Source organism: Martes martes (genome assembly GCF_963455335.1).
Source record: "Martes martes genome assembly, chromosome: 9".
NCBI lineage: Eukaryota > Metazoa > Chordata > Mammalia > Carnivora > Mustelidae > Martes > Martes martes.
The window spans coordinates 131,447,691-131,474,394 of record NC_137896.1 but is presented as its reverse complement, the minus strand read 5'-3'; the positions used below and the strand labels follow the sequence as shown (position 1 = coordinate 131,474,394).

Sequence of the window (26,704 nt, the reverse complement as noted above, 5' to 3'; positions counted from 1 at the left end):
TATAGCACACAACAATCATTTGCTGCTTTATTCTTCCTCTGAACTTCAACTCCAACATAGTTTTTAATCTTTATACCCACACACAATCTTTATACTCACCACAACCAACCAGTATTTATTGGCCTTGTGCCAGACTCTGTGCTACATGGAGGGATTACAGGCAAGAAACCTGAAGTCTCATTAGGTCCTCCAAATGATCATAATACAGTAATATGCACCTTGTGTCTGTGCCCTACTGGACCACACTACTCTGCTCCCCGTGTGTGCCAACATCCCACACTTTTGCTCCCATTGTTCATCTCCCCACGACTCTCACCTAACCTCCCCACATCTTGGCCACTCAAAACCTTTTCTTAGCTTTACAAACACCCCCCTCCTTCCCTGAGGTCTTACTTGACTCCTTACCTCACCCCCCGAGATGTGACTTCTATTTTTCTCCTGAACCGTCTTAGATATTTTGGTACCTTTCTTAAGGCAAATATCATATTTCTATCCGTTATTATGACTATATTATTCTCTTATGTCCCTTATTACCAACCTTATTAGATGGTAAGCTCCTTCAAACATATTTAGTCTTACTCTCTATTACCCCAAAGAATATAGAAGAGTGCTTTGCATACATTTGTAAATGAATAACATTCAGGAATAATGGAACTAAATGAAAAATTACTTTCAATAGTCCTTTTTTAAAACACTCAAAAGTTTAAAACAAATGAACACTTTATCCAGACTAATCCAGAGTCTTATAGTAAGGTAACTCTTTACAGCTAAATCCTGAAAGCAATAAAAATCTAACAAATCACATACAAATTTTCTCTATAGTAGGTAAATCCTATAAAAGGCAGCTGGTTTCCCACAAAAGCTTTAGGAATTGGGAAGGTTTCTACATCTCCTTTATCATCTTCAATGTCATCAAAATTGCTGCTGTCTATGTCACTGCTGAGTTCAGGTACTACAGGAGCTGCCGCTGTTAAAAGAAAAGAAATGGATTATTTTCTTCATAATCAAAATATATATTAACCACCCAGATTTAATATATATTAATACCAACACATTATACATTGATAATATATAATTAATCAATAACATCTTGATTTACTATAGAAAACTTGGTAACATGTTTTACATTCTATCATTTCAAAAACTAAAATTTTATTAAGTATTTTATTACTACATTGGAGCAGGTTTGAGTATAGATAAATCAAACAAGGAGAGCAATATGATATTATTCTAGGTATTAAAATTGTAAGCAGCAATAATTTGCACAAACATTCTCTAGCCTTTGGCCTTTTACATTCTTTAAGTAAAATATTTCTTACTCTTAAAATGAATTAATGTCAAATATACATAAAGTTAAAATGAATTACTATGCTTATTCTAGTATTCATCAAAGTATGGTCTACTTAAATAATTACTGATTAATTCAAACAAATTAAATTCAAATTAAGGGATAGTCCCCCATTCTGAAAATTATTGAGATCCACAAAAAACTTGACAAATTAAGAAATCTATTTATTATAAAAGTATTAAGAAATATTGCTAATGAATACATATTAGTTTAAGATACTGAGGAACATTTAGTTACAAATACTGCAAGAGAACAAATTTGAAATAAAACCTCTGAATTCAAAATTAGTTAGCATTAAGGTTATTAAACATGATTCCTAATTCAAAAGAGGGATCAATTACTGAGATTTAAAATGTGATGGAATGGAAATATTTAAACTTATTGACTTACTCTCTCTTATGTTATCCCAATTCCATTGGTCATTCTTAAAGAAAGGATGCTGTTTGATTTCTTCTACCCCATTTCTCCCAAGTCGTACTTCCCTAAACAATGCAGTTAAAGATTATATTACAAAAAGATTACAGAAAAATAAATTAATTCTTATCTTGCCTAGGACCAAAATAAGAATCACAAATGACTTTGAGATATCTTTATTAAAAGTTTCAGCTTAAATGTTTTTCCAAAACAAGTATTGCCCATTTTACAATATATGATCTCTCTAGATGAAAAGGATGATAAAGCATAGTAAATGCCATGGAAAGGGAAATGAATTTCCATTTGTAGTTTGTATCAAAGAAAAGTACACATGAGACTTTCAAATAAAAATATTCATCTATGTATGCCAAAACTGGATGACCAACTCCAGGATGTAAAATGGACAGAAGTTTAACTTCAAACAAAGAAGAGTTATTCAAAGCCTCTCTAATAATAATGTAGCACAGAGTCTGCTCCAGATTCTCTCCCTCTGCCTCTGCCCTTCCTCATCTCCAGTCATGTGTTCTAATAAATAAATTTTTAAAAATCTTTAAAAAATAAAAATTAAATCAAAATTTTAAAAATGAAAATCTCTTCTTATAAAGAACTCACATATTGTTAGAAACTATCAATCTTCAGTCTGATAACTTGTATATTAAAATAATTATACACTTACATTAAAATAATCATTCTGAATACAAGAATAACAATATTAACAATTTAATTCTTTGAACCTCTGAGTTTTCAATGCAGATTTTATGGACATAAAAAACATCAGTTTTTTTATATGCCCCTGGAGTCATGTTTGTTTTTTTTTTTTTTTAAGATTTATTTATTTATTTATTTGACAGAGAGAGATCACAAGTAGGCAGATAGGCAGGCAAAGAGAGAGAGAGGAGGAAGCAGGATCCCTGCTGAGCAGAGAGCCCGATATGGGACTCGATCCCAGGACCCTGAGATCATGACCTGAGCCGAAGGCAGCGGCTTAACCCACTGAGCCACCCAGGCGCCCCAGTCATGTTTAATATAAACAGAAAAACCTGTAAACTTTAGAGGAAGTACTGCTAGCCACAATGATGGCATTAAATTCTTTTCCAAATATCTTTTCTCTACCTATAATCATTCCTTGGACTGCACCACCACCCCCCAATAAACTGCTAAGGCAAATCTTTCATTAACATGTGCTATGTCCTATTTTATATTCTACCTTTCAGCACAAATTATGGTCATCCTCAACAACCCATCTAGTCCCAAATCAAACATACAGGATTTGTTCTAAGTTTATCAGCATGGATTGTCTGTTAACCAGGTAATTTACAAATCTTATAAATGATAAACATATTAAAATGATTAACCTCTCTAATGAGAAAAAATAGCAATAACTTTTCTTGCTTCAGATGAAAAAAAAATTCATGATATACAGTTTGATGAGAATGAGCAAAGTAACTATCATCAATGGAAATATACTGCTGTGACTACTCCGGGGGTCAATTTTGTAAAACCAACTCAATTTTAAAGTGTGTATCCTAGAATTCTATCTTTAAAACTTTAACCTACAGAATGTATGCAAAATATAAATGCTTGAGGATAGTCACTGTGGTACTGCTTGTAACAGCAACTGGCTAACAAACAATATGGTTTTTGCTGAGAAATCAGAACACTTTCGAGCTAGAAATGCCCTGAGTTATCAATCTGATCTGATCCCGCTGTTTTCATGGGTAAGTAAAATTTCCCCCAAAAGTAAAATTATTTCCCTAAGATCATAATGCTGGTGAGTAAAATTTGGACTGTGGTGCATACACAGCCAACATAAGCCGGTCCTTTGATAGGCGGACTCTCATCACAAATCGAAAAGAACAGAAGAGAAAGGCCAAGGAAGAAACTCTGAAGAGTTTTCTACCTTCCCTTCTTGGAGCAGGTTTCATAGCATTGTTCACCTATTTTGTTTTAAGAAATATAGAATTTCCAGAGTATATTCAAATGCAAATAAAAAGGCTGGGAAGGAGGCACTCCCAAGTCAAATACAAATAGTTTTTGAGATTATAACCTGTCAAGTACGCATCTGCACAAAACACTCTTCTCTCAAGAGTCGTACAGTAAGAGTCAGATGGGCTTATCACTTCCAAGGATAAAATGTGAATAATACAAGTTTTACTCCTCTCAAATGCATTACCTAAGTTCTGTTTTTTTCTTTTTAGACATGAAGGTAAGGTTAGAGTTTGATTACAGTGGGGTTGCACACACATAATGACAAGAGCAACTCAACACCAGGCCTAGCAGTAGGAAAAGGCTAACCCAAGCAATTTGGATAAAGAAAACGAAAGACTTCATGTGTAAATAAATGTTATGCTTTCATTTTTACAAATTTAAAAGTTAAAGGCTCTCAGGTTGCCTTGGTGGCTCAGTTAAGCATCTGCCTTCTGCTCAGGTCATGATCCCAAGGTCCTGGGATCAAGCCCCATGTCGCTGCTTCTCCCTCTCCCTTTGTTCCCCGCCCCCTGTCCCCGCCCCCAACTTGTGTTCTCTCTCTTGCACACTGTGCTCTCTCATATAAATAAAAAAATCTTTAAAAAGTGGGGGGGAAGCTAAGGGCTCTCTACAAAGAAATTCAATGTACATTACCTATCTGTTAAGAAGGCACAAATGAGATTCTTCGCATGTTTAGAAATTTCTGCATCTTCAGGGAAACATAGTGAGTTTTTATGATCCATAATTTTGCTGTATGTTCCTACAAGTGAATCTGCATAAAACGGAGTATCCCCTAAAATTCCAAGAAAGACGACACTGAGTGTAACTAACAGAGAATGAAAATTAAACACTTTTCATCTGTTATTTAAACACGTTAAGTTTAGATTTGTCACATTCGTGATAGAACAAGTGACCTATGGGTCAGGAGCCTCAGTCGAAACACACCAGCACATACCAAGGATGTATTTAAATTTTAAAGACACCAATGTACCATCAACTCTTAAAAGCAAAATAGAATCAATGCTAACTATAGAATTTTTTATTGTTTTTACAATGGAGAAGATTACTTAGTAGGGCCAGATAGATCAGAATCTTCTAATGCTTGGGCTGATCAGTCCTTCTTGAGATTACTCTCTAGAGCTATGCCATACAATAGAGTAGCCACTGCCAACATTTAAGTTAAATTTAAAGTTGAATTAAAATTTAAAGTTTAATTAATTAAAATGAAATAAAATAAAAATCTCAGTTCCCTAGTCACACTAACCACATTTTAAGAGCTCAGTGTGGCCCGGGCTTACCACACTGGAATGTGCAAACATAAACCATTTTCACCATGATAAACTGGACAGAGTCAGACCAACCCTATTATTTCATATGAGATTTGCCTAAGATGACACATAGCTAGAATTCATAATGGCAGAAATGGTCTCCAAATGCAGTGTTCCTACAGACTAATGGCTATGCTAAAGAGGCACTGGAGTGAAAAGACAGAAAAAATTGAAGGCACCATTTTGGCCAGTACTCATCTAAAGCCACAAGAATTAAAGGCCCTGCCAGTATGACTCAACTGTCAGTCACCTTAGCAGAAGCCAGACTTCCCCAAATTTCAAAATTTCAAAAGGGGTATTCAGGTAATTTTTGTTTGTTTTCAAAGAGGGCAAAAGGGTGCTTTGAATTCAAGATTTTTCTAGTGCCATTTTTAATTACAGTAGAGTTCCTTAAATGAAGTCCCGTGCTAACCAACCTAGGCAAGCACCAGAGTAAGCTCAGAATGTTGTAAATCAGTGTCATTCAAAGTCATTAAATTCAACTCAAGAGTTGAAAACAGTAGCAGATATTGAAATGGTCCCTTCAAAGGAGCTATGTGACTTTCTCCAAATTATTTTCTAAATCCCTAGGAGAGTCTAGGCAAATGACAGAATAATTCTACTTTAAAAAGATTACAAGAACACCGAAGGCATCATCAGATTGGGCCAGAGGTGGGGAGAATGAATAGCTACCTGGGAACATATCCTGCATGTAAAGAGATGCACTACAAAAAAAAAAAAAGGCCCAAAAAAACATAGGTCAAACTATGACATGAGTTTAACGCACAGCAAGATCAATACTATATACACAAAATGGTCATCAAGAGAAGGCAATTTATGCCACAAAAACATTCCATGACTAAATTATTTAAATTTGAGATTTGCCAAAATGTTCTGATTTTTTTTAAGCAATAATCATAATAATCATACAAATTTTCTACTACCAATTTTTTTAGGGTTATCCTCTAGAAAATAAATTCTCCAATTTCTAAAAATATATTTCCAACTTTAAAGTTGTTTCATATAATGTTATTGGCCTTATCACCCTGCCCCAGAAAATAGATTTAGCTGTATCCTCAAGCCAGATGATTCAGTTATTGGCTTCCTTAGCTGAAAGATATTTTTGTGACCCCAGTACTTAGGAATAGGGAATCTTAAGAATGAAATCTATGATACAAAGAAAAGTTTTGAAATACCTGGGCCTTCCAAATTTTGATTTGGTCGAAGTGAAAGAAATTATTAAATTTGCCTGAGATTTCTGAGAATGAAATATTATTATAAAATATTTTTATCGATAATCAGTCAATAACTATTTATAATTTATTTTACTAGAATTAAAACCGTATGTAAATACAAGTAACAAACACAGTTGACAAAAATCAGTTACATAACTATGTAAATAAAATTGGAATATTAACAGCCTTATGCTTAAAATACTTACAACAAATACTATTAATCAAGAAAATCTTAGACTAGAGGCCCACTAGAGCTGTAAACTTGCTTCTTGTTCTAACATTTTCTTCATACAAAAATGCCACTGAAGAATTATTTCCTAGCAATATACTTTCGAATCCTTTTACATTTCACTAAATCATTGTGCCAGTACAATCTGGTTATAATTTTCCAATTAATAATCTGTCATATCTGATACAACTAATTCAAAGTTTTTAAAAATCCTACTTCTTCCACAGGACACAATTTCCTTATATTCCCAAATTCTTGACTTAAAACTAGTGTTATGAGATGGGTTTTGAAAAAAAGACAAAATATCTACTCACCCACCAGCATCTCAAAAAGGAAAACACCCACAGACCACCAATCACATTCTCGCCCATAGTAACCATCACCCCCTTGTGATTTGAGAACCTCAGGTGAAATATAATCAGGTGTTCCAACTGCTGTATCACAATGCACCATGCCTGTCTGGTAAAGAGAGAGAAAAACAGCTGCATGTAAAAACATACACACATAAATACAACTATTCCATTTATTACTATATATATGTAGTGGCTACAAATTGCTATCCTTGATCTTAGCCAAAAGGCCGAGAAGTGATTTACAAATTGCTACCAACAGAACCTCATTGCTGATACAGCTTTGGGAGGACAGGAGATAAATGTATTATGAAATGCCTAAAAGCGTCCAGATTACAGGAAATCAAGAATGACTTTTCCACTCTAAAATACAGGAGGCTTCATCCATGGAAGAAGGAAAAAGTGGTAAACTCTAAGGGAATCCCAAGCAAATCAACATCTTTTGTTTCTCTTTCTTACAATACTAAGTAGTTACAGGGGAAGTACAAAACGTGATCTTAAGGCAGTGACCTGGGGAAAAGAATTAGAGAGAAAGGAAACTTTGGTGTTTTCAAAAGAAACTGCAGTAATTAAGATTACAAAGAGCCTAGTTTGGAGCTGGATAAAGAAACAGTTCTTATCATATTAAGAAAAAATGGAGGAAATAGATAAAATGTTTAAATTAAAAGATCTTAACAGCTTGAAAGCTATATACCACCAAACTGTGTATTTAGAATTATGGAATTGTGGCATCAAGATATTTGGCAAAATGATAAAAAACACTTATCTGTATTTAGTTTTAGTGGGTAATACAACAATCCCTGATGTCTTTTTGACAAGAACCATTGTAAATATATGCATCCATGTGCATCTTATAGCATGTGTGTGTGTGTGTGTGTGTGCGTGCGCTGTAAAATGAAATCACTCTAATACTATAATGCTAAATACTATTCGTTCACCTCCAGCTCTGTGCAAACTTGCAAAGTTTATAGACTAATTTAAATGCCCTCCATTTCCTTTACCTCCCCAGTAAAGAGTATGTCATTCACATTCCTCATGAGGAAGCTAATATAAATTCCCAAAATACTAAGTGTTATGAACACCTTGGGGAAAAGAAGTTCCATGTATTTTGTAAATATGACTTATGTAAATGTATTTAAGTGCAATAAAAATATGTTAATCATGGGAAATTAATTTTGAAAACAATCTTTTCATTCTTCAAATTAGCAACAATAACTCAATGATTTTACTTTCCTATGTATATAGCAAATAGAGAATAGAAGTCATTTTAGTTTGAATATAAATTAATAAAAGTCCTGAAAATAATTGAGCAAATTAGGAGGGCAATAATTTGTATGGATTGTACTCAGAATAAAAGATGAAAAACAACAGTGCCTAACTTTAAGAGGCAGGGTTGGACTGTCCTATACTACTGTTAGAGGAAACATTAAGATACTTGTTGGGGTAAATAAAACTCTTTTCAAATTTATCTACCGAAACTAGACTTTAAAAAATGAATCCTGTGAGACTCAAGAACTAAAACCTAACTGGACACACACACCAAAAAATGCCATTACAGGAAAAATTATTTAGCATTCAAAGGTTTAGAGGAAGGAGAGGAAAAGGTAAGATAAAAAAATAGCTGGCATAAAGTTAGGCTGTAAAGGATGGGACATTTTAGGCTTTACCAGAGAGAGAGGTATGACAGCTTAGAAAGAAACAAGAGAAAAATAAAGGAACCAGAGTGACTTTTTATAAAGCATATTCAGGAAATGCAGTGAAGGGGCGTGTGGGTGGCTCAGCTGGTTAAGCCACTTACTCTTGATTTTGGCTCAGGTCATGGTCTCTGGTTCATGAGATCAAGTCCTGTGTGGGTTCCACACTCAGTACAGAGTCTGCTTGGAATTCTCTCTGCCCCTCCCCCTGCTCCTGTTGTTTCCCTCCAAATAAATAAAAAAAATCTTAAAGAAAAGAAAAGAAGTAAAGTCCAAATCAGCTAAAAGTGAAGTTTCACAATGATGAAGGTAGGAAAGGTAAGATGGAGATCAATTTGAATAATCACTTGCAAAATAAATACTTTGGCAGGACTAAAGAATTTTTAGTAGGGAAACTACGTAAACAGCACTCTGTTTTTGGGAAAATAAATATTCCAACCACAATTTTTGACTAGCGTACTGGAGGTTAAGATTTTTTTAAATAAACATTTGTAAAAGACATTTTAAAACTGTCTCATGGAGGGGCACCTGGGTGGCTCAGTGGGTGAGGCCTCTGCCTTCAGCTTGGGTCAAGATCCCAGGATGTGGGATCGAGCCCCACATCGGGCTCTCTGCTCAGCAGGGAGCCTGTTTCCTCCTCTCTCTCGCTCTGCCTTCCCCTCTACTTGTGATCTCTGTCTGTCAAATAAACAAATAAAATCTTAAAAAAACAAACTGTCTCATGGAGAAGTTCTCAAATTACATGAAGCAGAATCCACATTTATGACAAGTCTCTTCTCCTATCCTAAAGAAATACAGTTGGGTGATGGACATTGGATATGGTGAGTGCTGTGAAATGTGTAAGCCTGACGATTCACACACCTGTACCCCTGGGGCAAATAATATATTGTATGTTAATAAAAATAATTAATTAAAAACAAAAGAAATACAGAAAGGATAAACCAGAAACTAAAACCTGGTTTACCAACAGTGGGTGTGGGTGGGAAAAGGGTGGAGAGAAGGGGGAGTTTGGGAATGGGGCAGTAGAAGCAAGGAGGATAAGTCCTTCTCTAAGCATACAATTTGTACAGTTTTAACTCATAAAGCCAGAGGAATGTTTCATACATCATAAAGACTATGAATAAGCAATTAAAATCAACTAGGATGTGTGTGTGTGTGGGGGGGATACTCCAAATGGAATACAAACAGTAAAAACGGAACCTGTTTTATAAATTAATAACATAACCACACCAAATGGGGTAGGGATGAGAAAAAAACTAACCTAAGTAACTTTGTATGTGTGCTGCCGAAGCGAGCACAAACCTAAGTAACTTCGGAAAACAGTATCTGTAACAGATACTATAAGGCTAAACACAAAAGGAACTGCACAGAAATAACATATTCTAATTAGTAAATCTGTCATAGGGTAGGAATTAGTAATTCTGAAATAATTTTATGTGTCTTCTAGAGTTGAACAAGTAAATAAACTGTAGACAATGATAGCCAGGTTTTTTTTTTTTTTTAAGATTTTATTTATTTATCTGACAGAGAGAGAGAGAGCGCACAAGCAGGGGCAGGGGGAGAGAGAGAAGCAGACTCCCCGCGGAGCAGGGAACCCGATACAGACCTCCATTCCAGGACCCTGGGATCAAGACCTGAGCTGAACGCAGACCCTTAACCAACTGAGCCATCCAGGTGCCCCAAAAGAGCCAGGTTTCTCAGTGACTAAAATAGAAATTACCAAAAAAAAGGAGGAAGATTACAATAAGCCCTGTGGTGTAAGACAAGAATCAGTATCAGTATGAACTCATGATTTTAGTAGCCTAGATATACAGAGAGATAAATACAGAATTAAATATGAACATGTGTGTGCATACAGATTAGCATATACAGTATATTCAGTATACATGTGTCTGGTGACAAGGCCTAGAAATAACGGCACTCGAGGAGCAATAAGCATATCTAGTGCCCAAATACTGATTTCTAAATACCATTCTTGAATAAAAGAAATCTGAGCTTCCTGGAAAAGTGGCTCATTCCATAGCTACGACAGAGAAAATACAAGTCTTCAATGACTTACAGTGCCAAAAAATAAGAGAAATGCTCCATAAGGGGGGGCATGACCAAGGACATAGGAGCCAACCCAAGGAGCCAAGATAACCAAACTGTGGACTGAGTTTCAAGGTAATGAGTAGGAATCTGCCAAGTAAACTGTATCCAACATCGTATTTGAAGGCCAGGAATCATGAAATCATTGATTTTATGGCACTGAAACAACTACATGTAATTTAAGACCAGTGAACGATAAGGCACAAAAGGTCAAATGATAGAGAATGAGGGTGAAACGTGGAGGGGATCACACCATCAAGAAGCTTCATACAAACAAGCTAAGGAGTTGAACTTGACTCAGTAGATGACAGGAATCTACAGAAGGGTTTTAAGCAGGAGAGCAACATAAACAGGTACGCATTTTCAAAAGCTTCCTCATGAGTAATTTAAATGGGTAAGATTAAATGCTTATTTGCTAAAATATATCTGGTATTTATATTAGATATTATAATATCATAAGTGGAAAGGTTTACTGAAAACACAAAACTGGTCAGTCATAAATCCTGAGGCTGGCCAAAGAAACTATTCTAAGTGGTTCCTGTGAAAGTGGAAAAAAGTGTAAATGGAATTCTTAATTATCAGAAAAGCATTAAGAGCCTCGGCTTGACTACTACACAGGCAGGAGCCAACTCAGTCCATTTTAATGATTAAAAATGGTGCATAAACAATGAATTTTTGGAACACTGAAAAGAAATAAAATAAAATGAAAAAATATATACTGGCTGGCATATAGTAGGTGCTCAATAAATACTTGTTAAATAAATGAACTGTTAAATAACTTTAAAAAAATGAGTACTTGCAGCAGGGACTCCTTTTTCAAACAGGCATATCCCTCACCTTATAAAATTCTCGGCTAGTGCAAAGTCCTGCTTCTTCTTTGTTCTATTTAAAAAACAGCCCAACTGGTTTAGAAGCCCATGTCCATTTGCATTATACAGTGCCCAATGAACAAAAGGCTGCCTGTTATTCTAGTTATCTCCTAGGGATACCAATTATTACTTTTATTAAGGCTCTGGTTACAAAGCTGCATAGCTTTTGAACAGTCTGTCCCTACTGTCCCCATAAACCTATTCTCTTCTATATATAATTTTGCCGAAAATAGGGTTCTTTCAGAAACACAAGTAGAAACACCTCCATTTTAAAAACTGATGTCACTTGTAGAAGGGTTAAGAACATTAACAATTTACCAATTAGCTTTTAAAGAAGTACAGCCTCTGGGGCACCTGGGTCGCTCAGTGGGTTAAGCCTCTGCCTTCAGCTCAGGTCATGATCTCAGGGTCATGGGATCGAGCCCCACATTGGGCTCTCTGCTCAGCGGGAGGCCTGCCTTCCCCTCTCTCTCTGCCTGCCTCTCTGCCAACTTGTGATCTCTCTGTCAAATAAATTTTAAAAAAATCTTTAAAGAAGTACAGCCTCAATATAATCAAATAGTATACACTAGAATATTAAGGGATATAATTTTATATTATTTTCAGGTAACCTAAAACACTGACATAAAATGTGCCTTAAAAGGTGGTAAAGGTAGCTATAAAATGCCCAATGACAAGCAAAGAGGGACCTCCATTTACCTAACTAAGCAAGCAATTGTAAATAGCAGCACTTCGGGGCACCTGGGTGGCTCAGTCCGTTAAGCATCTGCCTTCAGCTCAGGTCATGATCCCGGGGTCCTGAGATCGAGCCCCGCATGGGGCTCCCTGCTCAGAGAGAAGCCCCCTTCTCCCTCTCCCACTTCCCCCTGTAGGTGTTCCCTCTCTCACTGTCTCTCTGTCAAATAAATAAAATAGTATCTTTTAAAAATAAATAAATAGCAGCACTTCTTAGCTATCAACTGAGACACATCTAGATGTAAATATACTACACTGCGACATTCACTCACATCTATATGCTTTTTTTCAGAGAGATAAAGAGTGATAGTATCCAGGAAACTGTGTAAGCCCACAATTTATTGAGAGAACTTTCTGACATATGCCAGTACTCTTAATTGCAATAGTAACCAATTATTTTAGTCTTTCTGGTTATAATATTTAGTCGTGTTTTATTTTTGCATTTATCCATAGCCAGAAGAGCTAAAAAATAATTTGAGGATCTCTGTCTATATTGTAGATAAAGGGTTGACAAAGTTTTCTGTAAAAGGCCGATAAGTATTTTAGTAATACTTAGTAAATATTTTAGGATTTGTGGGCACATAGGATCTCTACCTCACATCTTTTTTTTTTTTTTTAACATCTTTTAAAAATGTACAAACCATTTTTAGTACAGGAGCTGTACAAAACCAAGCCACAGGTCAAATCTGGCCTTGAACTCCAGTTTGCCAATCCCTTCCATAGATGTGCAGATGAATAAGAACAAAACTAGGAACATTTCTAATAGCTTTGAGACTATAACGATAATCAAACAGAGGCCAATAAAGTGATGAACCTAAAACCTGCACCATTTACATTAACAGCTAACATGACAAATTCTATGTACTATAGATTTTAATAAAAAACTCCTTTGTTCTTCAACACATATAGCTGTTCTCATCATTTAGTATTAGTTGAGGAATGGAGTTCTGGGGCAAAACAGACAACATTTTTAAACTTCAGTATTTAAAGAATATATATTTCACTACATCAAATTAAGAACTCCTATTCAAACAGAAACAAATGCGTAGCTGACTGGAAGATGATATGAGCAATATCTGTGGAATCACTATTGAGATGATATAAGGAAATCCGGAACATCAACAAGAAGTTGATTTTAAAAAGGTTAAAAGATACATAAGTAATTCATGAGATAAATGACTTGCAATTACATGAAGAAAAGTTTGACATCATTAATTATAAAATAAATACAATTTTTAAAACCTACCACCTTACACCAACGGAATTGATTAAGATTTAGACAAGTAATAGAAAGGCGGAGTAGTAACACAGAGAGACACGAACTCGAATGCACTACTAGCAAGAGGTTATAACATTTACAGCCATTCTAGAGGTCAGGTAATACTTTATTTATGTATCCTCTGAGTCATCAGTCCCACTTCTTCTAAGTGTATATTTAGAGGAAACCCTTGTCAGAATACCCATGGGACATATCTGAAGATGCTCAACCTCAATGTTTAGGTTCAACATAGTACTGCTGGTAGCAGGGAGCTGATGTGGCCTAGGAATCCAACACAAGGGGGAATAAGTACAATCAAATAGATACGTAACATGGAAAATTAAGAAGGACTGAGCTAATTTAGATATATCAGAATAGATATAAAACAAGATTGAGTGAAAAAAGTAAAAAAAAAAAAAAGACATCCATACCATTATATTATTTATACACATGTACACTATATTAATAGTCTGCAAGAGCTTACAGTAAACACATGACAGTGGCTGTTTATTAGGGACAAAGAGAATAAGACTGAAATGGAAAGCGGGGAGACATCATAAAATAAAAACCAGATGAAGCTTTTCTGTTGACTCCTAATGACAATAAGCGATGAACCAAGGAGTATAATTAGCTCAGCTAAATGTATCTGAATTAAGAAATAGTAAATAAAATTACATAAGCCACATTTTATTTTGCCTTATAAAGAGACAATGTAAGATATTTAAGTCACTTAATTTAGTATTTACTTACATGCTTGTAAAATTATTCTATAAAAACCATATTCTGTCCTGCTCCCCACACTCTATATACCCTTTCTTCCTTAACCATCATTACCTGCCCTAAAAACATGTGGTATGACTTATTTCTCTACATTCTCCCAAAAGTTTTTGGTTTAATTAAAATCAGAATACAACCATGGAAGCACAGTACAAAAATATCACTCATTATGTAAAACAGACATACAAAAATTTAGCATTCTATTAGAAAATTACATTATACTTTATTTTCATTAAAGATAATTTTTAATATTAACCATTTTATACTGTATTATGATAAACACCACAAGAGGGAGCTTTGGGGACAAATGCTCCATCTACTAAAAATTAATGTATATGAAACATGGACACAGTGACTACATAATCAATGAAGAAGACCAAAGAAGAAAGGAATGTTACGTTTTAGTTGAGTAGGCAGGGCATACAAACCTAGATATATGAAAAGGGCCTACAAAATACAGCACAAATTCTATATAAGAACATTAGAAAAGTGATCAGTCAGATTAGGATTACCAGGAAGAACTCTGTAAATGAGGTAAAATCTGAGCTGAACTTAGAAGAAAACAGAATGCTGATGAAGACAGTATGATCTATAAAAGTGAATGTCACAAGGATGGCATAAGAGGTAAAGAGAAAAGAAAATCAGCTTAATTAAAAATAAACATCTTGATAAGATATTTTTGTTAAGAAATATGATCAGCTATATAAGCATACTGGAAGGTTATAAAAACCATACAAAAGATAATATCTAGTTTGCTGTCAACATGCACTAACATTTAAGAAGTCTGATATATGTAGGTCACCCCTTAGATCCAACAGAGAAATACAAATACAAAAAAAAAAACAAAAAAACAAACAAACCATGATTCCTCCCCATTAGGAACTACTGCCAGGAATTATATATTTATTTTTATATATATATATATATATATATATATATATATATATATATATAGTATACTTACAGAGAAAAAGAGAAGAGATATAAATTTTGCAACATAAATCAATCAATCAACATCATAATTAGCTATGAGGTTAAAACTACTGAACCTATTAATTATAATGTGAATTGTTCTACAGATAAAGTACACAACACATGATGTTCCTAAATGTATTCCATATGGTTGATGCAGACAGGGTTGGTAGGAGACAGTAACGTAAACTTCTTAGTTTTTTTTTTCTTTTTAAGGAAAAATACAGAAATAACAATGGTGATGGAAATAATACCCATATACCTTAATTTATATTTGTGTCCTATTCTTCGCCTGGATCATTTTGCACATGAACTAGTTTTAAGTGATAGCAATTGCTTGTCACCATTCTATGGGGTGATACCCAGGTTTTCTGTATTCTTATTTCTCTTGTATTTACCAAATCTTGTACTATATAAATAAATAATAAAGCACTCTGTAGCTAGATGATCAGTTAAAAAAAAAGTTTTATTTTGTTTAAGTCATTACATAGCAAAACTAAATTTATACTTGTTTAAAACAACAAAGATTCGAAGGTTCTTTCATTTTTGTTTTTAAAAAACTAGCATTTTTTTTTACTTGCTTACTACTTACTTCATCCATCTTCATACATGTGCCAAAATCTGCCAACTTTAGATGTCCGTGTTTATCCAAGAGCATGTTGTCAGGCTTCACATCTCTGTGAATTAAGCCCATGGAGTGTATGGCATCCAGAGCAAGAACAACTTCAGCAGTATAAAATTTGGCCCATTTTTCAGGTACATCATAGTTACTCATAAGGTTTACAAGATCTCCACCAGGCATGTACTCCATTACCATGTACAGATACTTATCATCTTGAAAAGCACAAAAGAGCTGTAAAACAAAATGAGAAAGGAAAAAAAAATTTTAAGAAAAAAAAAAAAACCAAAACCAAAACCAAAAAGCATAAATGGAACAAAACCCAAAAATTTATTACTACTGAAAAAGATAAATTATTTTCCAACCAAAAGAGTTGAATTTTATGAAACCTTTGATTTTTAGATTTGGATATTCCTAATGGAAAAACAGGTATCAGACAAAACTTTTTATATAGTTAACTTCTTTATGCTGGAAAACATACATAAATGAATAATTTTCCCTCTTAGAGAATACAAGAATTTATTTAAACAAAGATATTTTAAAAGGGAAACTGAATGAGGGACATAAAAGATGAAAAGAATGACAAAAGAATTCATAATTTTAAAAAACAGCTTTCTGAAAACAAAACAAGCTACTGTACATAATTCACAAAAAAGAAAGCTGAGGAGGTAGGCACAGCTCCGAAAAACCTAAAAGATACCACATTCAATAGATGTAAGAAGAGGGAGTAAGCACCATACCACTGGAAAGGAGTGAGCTACGGGTAGTCACACTTAGAATAGGGCCTCTCTCTCCTATTCCCTATCATCTTGCTCATAAGCAGCAAGTGGCTCCCAGACTAGAACAGTGGCACTGGGACCAGAGAAATCACACCAAGCGAGGGCTGCTACTGAGTCCCCAGAGGCATGGGAACCACAAATTCAGAAGAAAAGTTATTTGTACATTCCACCCAACATGTCCCAACCCACACCCAGAAGCAAGCAATGCAAACAGAAAAGGTTTCCACAAACAAACAGGGAAAACATAGAACAAAACCAAGAACTCATATTCAAAATAAATAAAAAGAATTCCTACAAATCAATTCTTTTAAAAGAAGAGACAACCTAATAGGAAAATGAAGAAGAATTAAGCAGGCATTTCACAAAAGAAGATACTCAAAGATGAAAAGGTATGAAATCTCATTAGAGAAAGATGAATTTAAACCACAGTGAGACACCACCTTGCATGCACAAAAATGACCAAAAATGACCAAAAATTTTAAAACTGATAATACCAAGTGCTAGCAAGGACAAAGGAAACTTATAAACTAGACTTCTGTAACCACACTGAAAAACAAGCTGTTACCACCCACTGAGATTGATTATAAGTACTCAAAAATGCTACTCCTAGGAATAAACCCAACAGAACAAAAAACATTTACACTACTTGTAACAAATAAAATCTTGAAATATACCAACAAATTGTGGTATATACATACAATGGAATAAAACAGCAATAAAACTAATAAACTGTAGCAATGTAGATAACTCATGTCAACATAACACTGAACAAAAAAGCTAGATACAAAAGAAAAGCTATTCAGTGGTATCACTTATATAAAGTTCAATAAATAGGGAAACTATAGTTCCTGAGTGCTTGTTTAGGTGGTACACTAGAAAGAAAAGCAAGAAACTGATGACTAATAAAGTCAGAGGAGTGGTTATTTTGGGAGGAACATAGGGAGGTAGTGATTGGGAAAGAGCACAAGAGAACTTCTGGAGTCTAGCAATGTTTATTTTTTGAGTTGGGTTGTGAATAGATGGGTGTTTGTTTTGGGATAAATCTTTTTGCTGCTTGTTTTATGTATTTCTTTGTGTATATCATGAATAAAATCATTTTTTTAAAAAGCATGATAAAATTAATGCAGATAAGTTCAAATGCATTTGTAGGTATTCCTCCTCCTTTCACTATCCAATATTCAAGCAGATATGTGCACTGGAAAATAAAGACTGACAATAAAAATTAGGCAGATGAAGAAACTAGAAAAGAAAAATATAAACCCAAAGAAAACAGGAGCTAGGGAATTTTTTTTAAAAGCAGAAAATAATGAAAAAGAAAAGGGGTGCCTGGGTGGCTCAGTGGGTTGAAGCCTCTGCCTTCAGCTCAGGTCATGATCCCAGAGTCCTGGGATCCAGCCCCGCATCAGGCTCTCTGCTCAGCAGGGAGCCTGCTTCCTCCTCTCTCTGCCTGCCTCTCTGCCTACTTGTGATCTCTGTCTGTCAAATAAATAAATAAAATCTTAAAAAAAAAAGAAAGAAAAGAAAAAAAAAGAACTTATTTTTAAACAAAAAAAAAAGTTAACTAAAAAATTTACATATACTCCAGTCAATAGAAAACTGAAAGAAAAGACAGATACAGTCGCAGAAAATATAAACTGACTCAAGAGAAAAATAAAAACCTGAATTAGTAAAAAATCACCTGAGGAAAAAAAAAGGTTGACAGAAGATCTAATTGGGAAGGAGGAATGGAAGGATTGAGTACAGAAAAAAACATACAAGTTTTAGGACAGCAGCTATCTCTCAGAAGGAGAAAAAGGAGAAAAGACTGGGTAGGAGAACAAAAAGTATTTCAAGAATTCTTGCAATGTTTTCAAAATTAAAAGCTTAAAATTAACGATGGAAAAATGTTAAAATTTGCTAAATGTATGTAAGACTGAAACCAAAGAGCGTTTCCAGATGGCTTATTTATTAGGCACACAAGAAGAGCCATTCACCAATGGTGAATTAATTAAGTTGTGTTTGATTGCATCAGCCGAAGAAATGCATCTAGATAAAATCAATGCAAGACTCAGTCTTTCAACGACAGCTGCTCAAAGAGTCGAGGACACTGGTGGCAGTATCAGTACTCAATTTAAAAACAAGGCAAATGATTTCGGGTGGTTTTCCTCGGCTCTTAATGAGTCCACAGATGTTACTGATATTATGCAGTCATTAGCAGTTATTGGAAGAGTAAGTGCCAAGTTTGAGTAAAAAAACAAGCCTCTATAAACAGTCTGTATAGATGAACTACAGACAAAAATATTTCCAAAGAAGTTGAGAAAACACTAGTTCAGTACAACCTGAAGTAGAATCTGGTAAGGTGTGTTAACAAAAGATAGTGGTAAAAATACATGTGGAGCAGAAAAAAGGCTTTATTGGACTAATTTACAAAGCTTGTAAAAATGTGTGATACTGAAAATCTGTGGTTATTTTCTGTAATACTGATCAGTAAGTACTCTGGAAAATATGTGAATCCTTCATATAATAAATAAATTAGTATAAATGGTTGTTATTTGCTCTTTTGGACTTAACCATCATCATCTGTTCTGTGAATTTTTGTCAGAAAAAAATGCTGAATATTCTCAGCAACCGTACAGCAATTCAATGGCTTAGCCCTGGTAAAAATTTTATTGCAATTATCTGAGCTTAGAGCCGAGACTGAAATTTGTCTGGTCAAGACCATCCTGAACTACTATCATGGAATACTGACTAGCTTTCTAAATTAGCTCTAGCTACAGACTTGGTAACATTCTTAATTAATACAACCTAAAATGATAAGGTAAAATAGTGCTTATGTGCAAAACTTTAACTTTTCTTAAAGATTTTATTTATTTTAGAGAGAGAGCACGCACAGGGGAAGGGGCAAAGGGAGAGGGAGAGAGAACCCCAAGCAGACTCCCTACTGAGCATGGAGCCAGAGGTGGGGCTCGATCTCACCATCCTGAAGTCATGACTCCAGACAAAATCTACAGTCAGATGCTTAACTGACTGAGCCACCGAGGTGCCCCACAAAACTTAAGCTTTTAATGACAACTAACATCAAGCTACTTTTTATGCTTCCCTTGCTATTAAAATCAAAACAAGAAGTGAGATCTCCCTCCTACACAAATTGGCAATGGATGTATTTTCTGAGCTCAAATGATAGTCCCACAGTTCCAACAGCATTTTTTGACCTGAATATAAGTGTAAAGCAAATATCCGTATTTCAAAATCCAATTAAACTCTGCAGCTGAGGGGGACCTGGGTGGATCAGTCAGTTAAGTGCCTGCCTTCAGCTCAGGACATGATCCCAAGGTCCTGGGATTGAGTCCCACATCGGGCTCCTTGCTCAGCAGAGAGCCTGCTTCTCTTTCTTCCCCCACTGCTCCCCCTGCTTGCGCTCCCTGGTTCTCAAATAAATAAATAAAATCTTTTAAATAAATAAACAAACTCTGCAATTGAGAAGCTTCTGCCTAACCTTCAGTTGGAAGTGACAAACCTGCAATGTAATGACTTTGCTAAAAGGTAAATACCCAGACAAGAATTTAACATTATCATTTGTCTTCCAAATGCTAAATAGGCTCAATCAGAATCATATGCTCAAGGTCAACATCAACAGTTATAAATTATTGGTATACACCCTTGATACATGACGAAAATGGCACCTTCCCTCTATAGTCTTTCTCTAAAAACTCATAAGCCTAGTCTAAACAATGAGAAAAACATCAAATTCTAATATAAGACTATACACATCATACAATATAACTGACAAATAATACTTAAAGCTTTAAAGGTCATCAAAAACAAGGAAAAAAGTCTGAGAAATTGCCACAGCCAAGAGGAGGCTAAGAAGATAAATTAAATATAGCATACTATCCTAGATGGAATCCTACAACAGAAAAAAAGCATTAGGTTAAAAACCAAGAAAATCTGAATAAATTATGGACTTTAGTTAATATATCAATATTGGTTCATTCATTATAACAAATGTACCTTACTAAAGTATGATGTTAATAGAGGAAACTGTCCCAGGTTGAGGGGAGGATATAGGCGCTCTCTACTATCTGCTCAATTTTTCTGTAAATGTAAAACTGTTTAAAAATAGTCTATTAATAAAAAATAAATCATATGCCAGTGGATAATAGTATTTGGCAGTACCTAACCTATGTGAAAAGATATTTTCTAATAAGATGAATATGTCAGAAAATCTTATTACACATTAATATTAACAGAACATCTACAATTTTGATAGGAAACACTGATTGTGAACCTCAATTAAACAAAACGTTACTACCCCAGAAAACAAGTTCATTCTTCTCCTTAACAGAGTGGTATTTTTTAAAATTGTACTAATTATCACATTTTGAATTGCCTCAATAAGAAATCTGTAGAAATTTGTTTTCTCATATAAGTTATCAACATTCTAACTATCCCTTGGGCCACAAAACCTAAAGTAGGTACTATCTGCTCCTTTACAAAAGAAGTTTGCCAATTTCTGGTGGGACTGAAATAAGATTGGCCATTGCTGGTAATTGTTGAAGCTGACTGAATAGTACACGGGGATTCAATGCACCTTCTTTCTACTTTGGGATGTTTAGAATCTATCATAATAAATATTAGTGGTAAAAAATTATCATTAAATATATTGAAAACTTTTCCCTGAAAGGTATGCAAGCAAGTTCAATCCAGTCTCAAGGAATGAATAGCTTCTATTTTATATAAACTGCACCAAAGCTCAGAAAAAAGTGTTGTGCTTCCCAACTATGTTTATTAGGGTAGTCTCACCAGAATATGAAAACCAACCCAAAAAAGCCCATGTTAAAAAAAAAACGAATTAAAGCAAAGGACAAATGTCATACAAACAGATGGACAATTACTTAAAATATCGGTAAATCAAATTCAATACTCTATGGAGAATATAAAATAATAGCAAATAGCATTTACTTTTTATTTTATACTACCTTGAAATTTATTTTTTTAGTGTGCTATAATAACAGGTTAAACAAGAAAACCATCATAAAAGCAGCTCAAGAACACACTTCAAATACTTCAACATTATTCCTGATTAAAAAAATAGTTGGGAAGCTAAACACGAATAGATAGGCCTTTACTGTCTTAATCAGAAAACTGCAGCAAATACCAGATTTAATCGTTAAATACTAGAGGACTACCCAATGAAGTTTAACATAATAAAAAAGATAAGGATAAAAAACTTCTACTAACTCAACACTGTACTGAAAGACTGAACCAATGCTGGTTCTTCTGCATCTTGTAATATCTACATATTCAAACACTAATTTTCTTATGCACAAGTTTCTTCTGAACATATCTGATGAGAAAAAGTAACATGGCTTTACTGAAAATCAAGCTCTATACACAGATATATATTATATTGTTATGAGAGGACGTAATATTTCAAAATAATCAAAACAACCCCCAAAATCTACAAAATTAAAGCAATGCAAGAAAACAATTTAAATGTATTTTTTAACAGAATGAAAAGCTAATTCTAACTTCACAGAAAAAATGTTAAGAATTTCCACAAAAATACTATAAAAGGAGAACAATGAGAAGACTTGCCCTACAAAATACATGAAAAACTACAGAAATTAAAACAACGTGATTTTTTAGTGCTTAACAAATCAAAAAGAACAGAGTCAAAAGAAATTCACGTATATATGGTAATTTAGTCTATGATATAAAGGACATTTCATTTACTTCATGGGAAAAAGATGGGCTTTTCTACAAATGGCCCTGGGAAAAGTGGCTGCTCATTTGGGAAAAACAAATCTTACTTCATATAAAAAATAAGTTCCTGGTGACTCAGAAAGAGACTCCTGCCCCTCCCAAAATTAAAATATAAAAAAGCTAAAGTATAAGAGAATATTTTCATTATATTGGGCTGGGGTCCCTAGCAAGAATCAAAATATAGAATACATAGATTTGATTACATCTACTTTTAAAAACTCAATAAGCAACAGACAAGTAACAGTTCAAGAGAATATATTTCCAACAGATGTAACACAGAATATATTTCCAACATATGCATATTCATGTACAGGGTCTATCAGCATGCTAATAAATCAATTTTTTAAAAGTAAAACAACACACAGAAAAGTGGGATACAAATTACTAATAAACATATGAAATATCCTGAACCTCATCATTAACCAAAGAAATGTACTTTAGCACAATAACATCTTTTCTTCTTGAAGAAGCAACTAATAAAAATTTTAAATAACTACAATATCCAGTACTGGCTAAAATGTAGTGATATAAAAATATTAAATAATTAGAGTAATATAAACTTGTAAAAACATTTTTTTTACAAAGCAATTTGGCACTATCGAAATGTCAAATGTGTACACCATACGACCTAGCAAACCCAATGCTAGGAATCTATTACAAGGAAATATTCACATGTGTAAAAAGGATGGACCTATAAGCACAGTTAATGTACAAGATTGGTCTGGAACATCCTATTGTGTCAGATAGCAAGCTATCAAAGGCTGTCACAGCTATGTCCAAAGGACTCAGGAATTAACCCAAACAGGATGTCACTTGCCAAAGGTGTCACAACGTGGGCATCAATAAGATATTCAAAGGACTAAAACACATCAAATAGGTTTTAAATCCATGAGTTCAAACCGGTAACTCCTTCAAAACTGTTCACCTTTAGAGGATAAAAGGAAACTAATCCCTTACTTTGAAAACTGGTAAATATAAGGAAAGAATAAAGTATTTATCCTGTCCTTCCTCTGTGAATTATACTACTGGGTAACCAAATAGTAAATGGGGGAATATTTCCTTTATAGAATTATTCCAGTCACTATAATAAAAAAAGAATGGGAGTGGGTGGTGGAGGAATGACTTAACTAGAATATCACCATTTTGAAATCCTTAATAAATTAACAGAATTATAATATTACTTTTTCAATTTACAATGTTTCACTGTTGACTGGTTTCCACAGATCCATTAACCCTTTATGTCAATGAACACTTTAAAAACATCCACTTTGCAGAATTAAAGATCAAAGACACCCATTTATGAACTGATAAACTAGAAATGGCAATGACTCTGTTGCTATGAAAGAAATTTAAAGCTAAAAGTGGAATAATTTATTACCATCATTCCTTAATTACATTATCACAATATATAATTTATTACAAAAATTTTAGTTTTAGCTACGCATTTCAGAATTTCTATTCACTAGCTACAATAAAAAAGGTAAGTACAGAGAAAGAGAATTGGGGCTCTACATCATTAAAAAAGTAGTAATAATGAGCTTTTAAATTACATAGCCATCCATGTGGCATATTTTGTACCTGCAAATTGCCTTCCACAAGCAAAGTATAAAACTCCCAAATCATTAAGTGAGCATTCTGAACATGCACTGGTACATACCTAATCTTACTCATGATATCTGTTCAAAAATGTCTGCAGAATTAGATATTAGTATAAAAACATCTTTAGAGAAGCAAAGTTAATGAGGGATATAATTGAAAAGGAGGCAAAATACAACCACAAATTCCTTAGTTTACAGTCAAGTAAGAGGCTCAATTAGGAAGCACAATACTGTCTTATATTGTAGGTAATATATAAAGGACCAGAGGAGAAGTTTTGGTTTTTTTGAGACAGGCTGATTATCGTCCCTATTATGTAAATCATGAGAGCGTAGGCAGGGAATAATGGCATTCTGGTAACCAATCTAATTGTTCATAAAGGAATTTTTTTTTAAGTTGCAAATAATAATTGCTTTCATGCACCAATTTAAGTATTACATGTCATGTCTATATGACATACTATTTAGGAACATTAAACAAGCATACTGAATCTGACCTTATTAAAAAGGACTGTACTGTTACTATGTGAGTAAGATACAGGATTTCTAGCATACAAAATCATATCTTACAAATAATAAGCACTTACAATAAAAGGAAAATAAACTTACAAAAGTCTGTATGCTTACCTGAACCACCCACGGACTGTTGGCAAAGGCCATAATATCTCTCTCTTCCCAGAAAAAAGCAGAATCAGATCTTTTTATCATTTCGAACTTACTAAGAAGCTTCATAGCATAAACTTTCTGTGATGCCTTATGACGAACCTGTAGATTTTTTAAAACACAAAAATAATTTTGTGAAAGGTGAACAACAGATCATATTATAATTCTATTATTAAAGACTTCATTTATAAAACAAAATGATCTTTAGCTAATAAAAAGTTTTAAAAGCATTACATTTTTAATAGGAAAAAAAGAAGAAAATATTCCCAACAGCCTAAAAATTTCATGAAATACACAATACCTTTAAATGCTAGGTTCCATGAATTCATAAAGCTTCATTCCTTAATGTTATTTAAGCTAACCAATTTTAAGAACAAGATATTGTTAAATGAGAAACTTTCAAGGTATGTACATGTATCGCTATCTGAACACAATGTAATAAATTTAGATATGAAGAGATATTTGTGATTTTGTTAAGTTATCTTTATTTCTTTCAAAGTATCCTACTTAAAAGGTTTTTTTATGTTAAGAAAAAAAACTACCAACAATATGATTATTTGATCAATTCTTTTTTTTTTTTTTAAAGATTTTATTTATTTATTTGTCGGAGAGAAAGAGCACGCACATGCACAAGCCACCTCCAGGCTAAGCAAGAAGCCCAACAGAGGACTCAACCTGAGCCAATGGCAGACACCACTGAACCACCCAGGCGTCCCTATTTGGTCAACCCTTATCTTCCTCATTAGACTGTAACTTCCACAATGGCAAGAACAGTATCTTATTTTGACCATCATTTTAATCCTAAATACACCATAGCAAACGCTACCACAGAGCCAACAAATACCTAACGATTATAACTGTTAACGTTTGCTGAATAATTAATAATAAGTACTGACTGCTAGCATTTATACTTGGGTATTAACAGGAGTTCGAAAAAAATGAACTCCAAATCTTCACCACGAATTTATTCCTCCTACAGTCTTCCCATTTTAGTAAATGGCTTCTTCATCCTTCCGGTTAGTTGCTCTGGCTAAAAATCTTTGGCTCCTCTTTTTTGCTCACACAGCTCATCAAACTCACCAGCAAATCATTTCAGTTCTACCTTAAAATAGTTTCAGAATCTAATCATCTCTAACTATCTCCACTGAGAACAGCCTGGTCTAAATCTTTTATGTCCATTACCTACGATAACCTAAACTGGCTTCCCTGTCACTCTCACCCACCCATAGTCGGGTCACCCTTCAAAAACATAAACCATTTCCTGTCACTCCTGTTTTTAAACCCCAGTGGTTTCTCATTTCATCTCTGTATGTGTTACTCTCTGTGCCTGGAATCAGCCAAGCCCTCACTTCCTTCAGATCCCTGCTCAGATGTTACCTTCTAAGTGAGGCCTACTCTGATCAAGCTACTTCGATTTCTCAATTTACAGCCACCCTCTGCTGCCCATGCCTATTCCATTCTTTCTTTCCTGCTTTTGATCCACTGCACTTACTACCACCTTACACCTTCTTTTTTACTTTTATTTTATTAGGTCTTGCACCAGAAATTAAGCCCAATGAAGGCAAGGATTTCACTGCTTAATCCACAGTGCTTAGTAAAATGCCTGGCACATAGTAAAATATATTTATATAATATATATATATCATATATTATATAAAAAAGTATTTATTTTAGCAAATAAATATTTGATAAAAGAATGAATTTACAGGGGTGCCTGGGTGGCTCAGTGGGTTCAGCCTCTGCCTTTGGCTCAGGTTGTGATCTTGGGGTCCTGGGATTGAGCCCCGCATTGGGCTCTCTGCTCAGCGGGCAGCCTGTTTCCCCCACACACAACCCGCCTGCCTCTCTGCCTACTTGTGATCTCTGTCTGTCAAATAAATAAATAAAATCTGAAGAAAAAAAAAAAAGAATGAATTTACTGAGTGGGTGCTCATTATATACTAGGCACAGTGTATTTTCATAAATGTATTATTTAATCTTCATAACAATTCTAATGAGGTATTACTTCCTCGTGTTACAAATGAGAAATTTGAGGCACAGAGAAATTAACTTGCTGAGG

General features: G+C 34.2%; 1 protein-coding gene across 1 annotated transcript in view; it reads right to left on the bottom strand.

The window, feature by feature from the left end:
* The window catches only part of ROCK2 (Rho associated coiled-coil containing protein kinase 2), a 138,395-nt gene that overhangs the window by 35,632 nt on the left and 76,059 nt on the right, over positions 1 to 26,704 (bottom strand). The window contains exons 4-9 of the mRNA XM_080814160.1: positions 24,610 to 24,747; positions 15,837 to 16,097; positions 6,816 to 6,960; positions 4,385 to 4,523; positions 1,739 to 1,830; positions 808 to 967 (exon numbers count right to left, since the gene is read on the bottom strand). Coding sequence (XP_080670286.1) covers positions 808 to 967; positions 1,739 to 1,830; positions 4,385 to 4,523; positions 6,816 to 6,960; positions 15,837 to 16,097; positions 24,610 to 24,747 — 935 coding nt within the window. The remainder of the gene's footprint in view (positions 1 to 807; positions 968 to 1,738; positions 1,831 to 4,384; positions 4,524 to 6,815; positions 6,961 to 15,836; positions 16,098 to 24,609; positions 24,748 to 26,704) is intronic.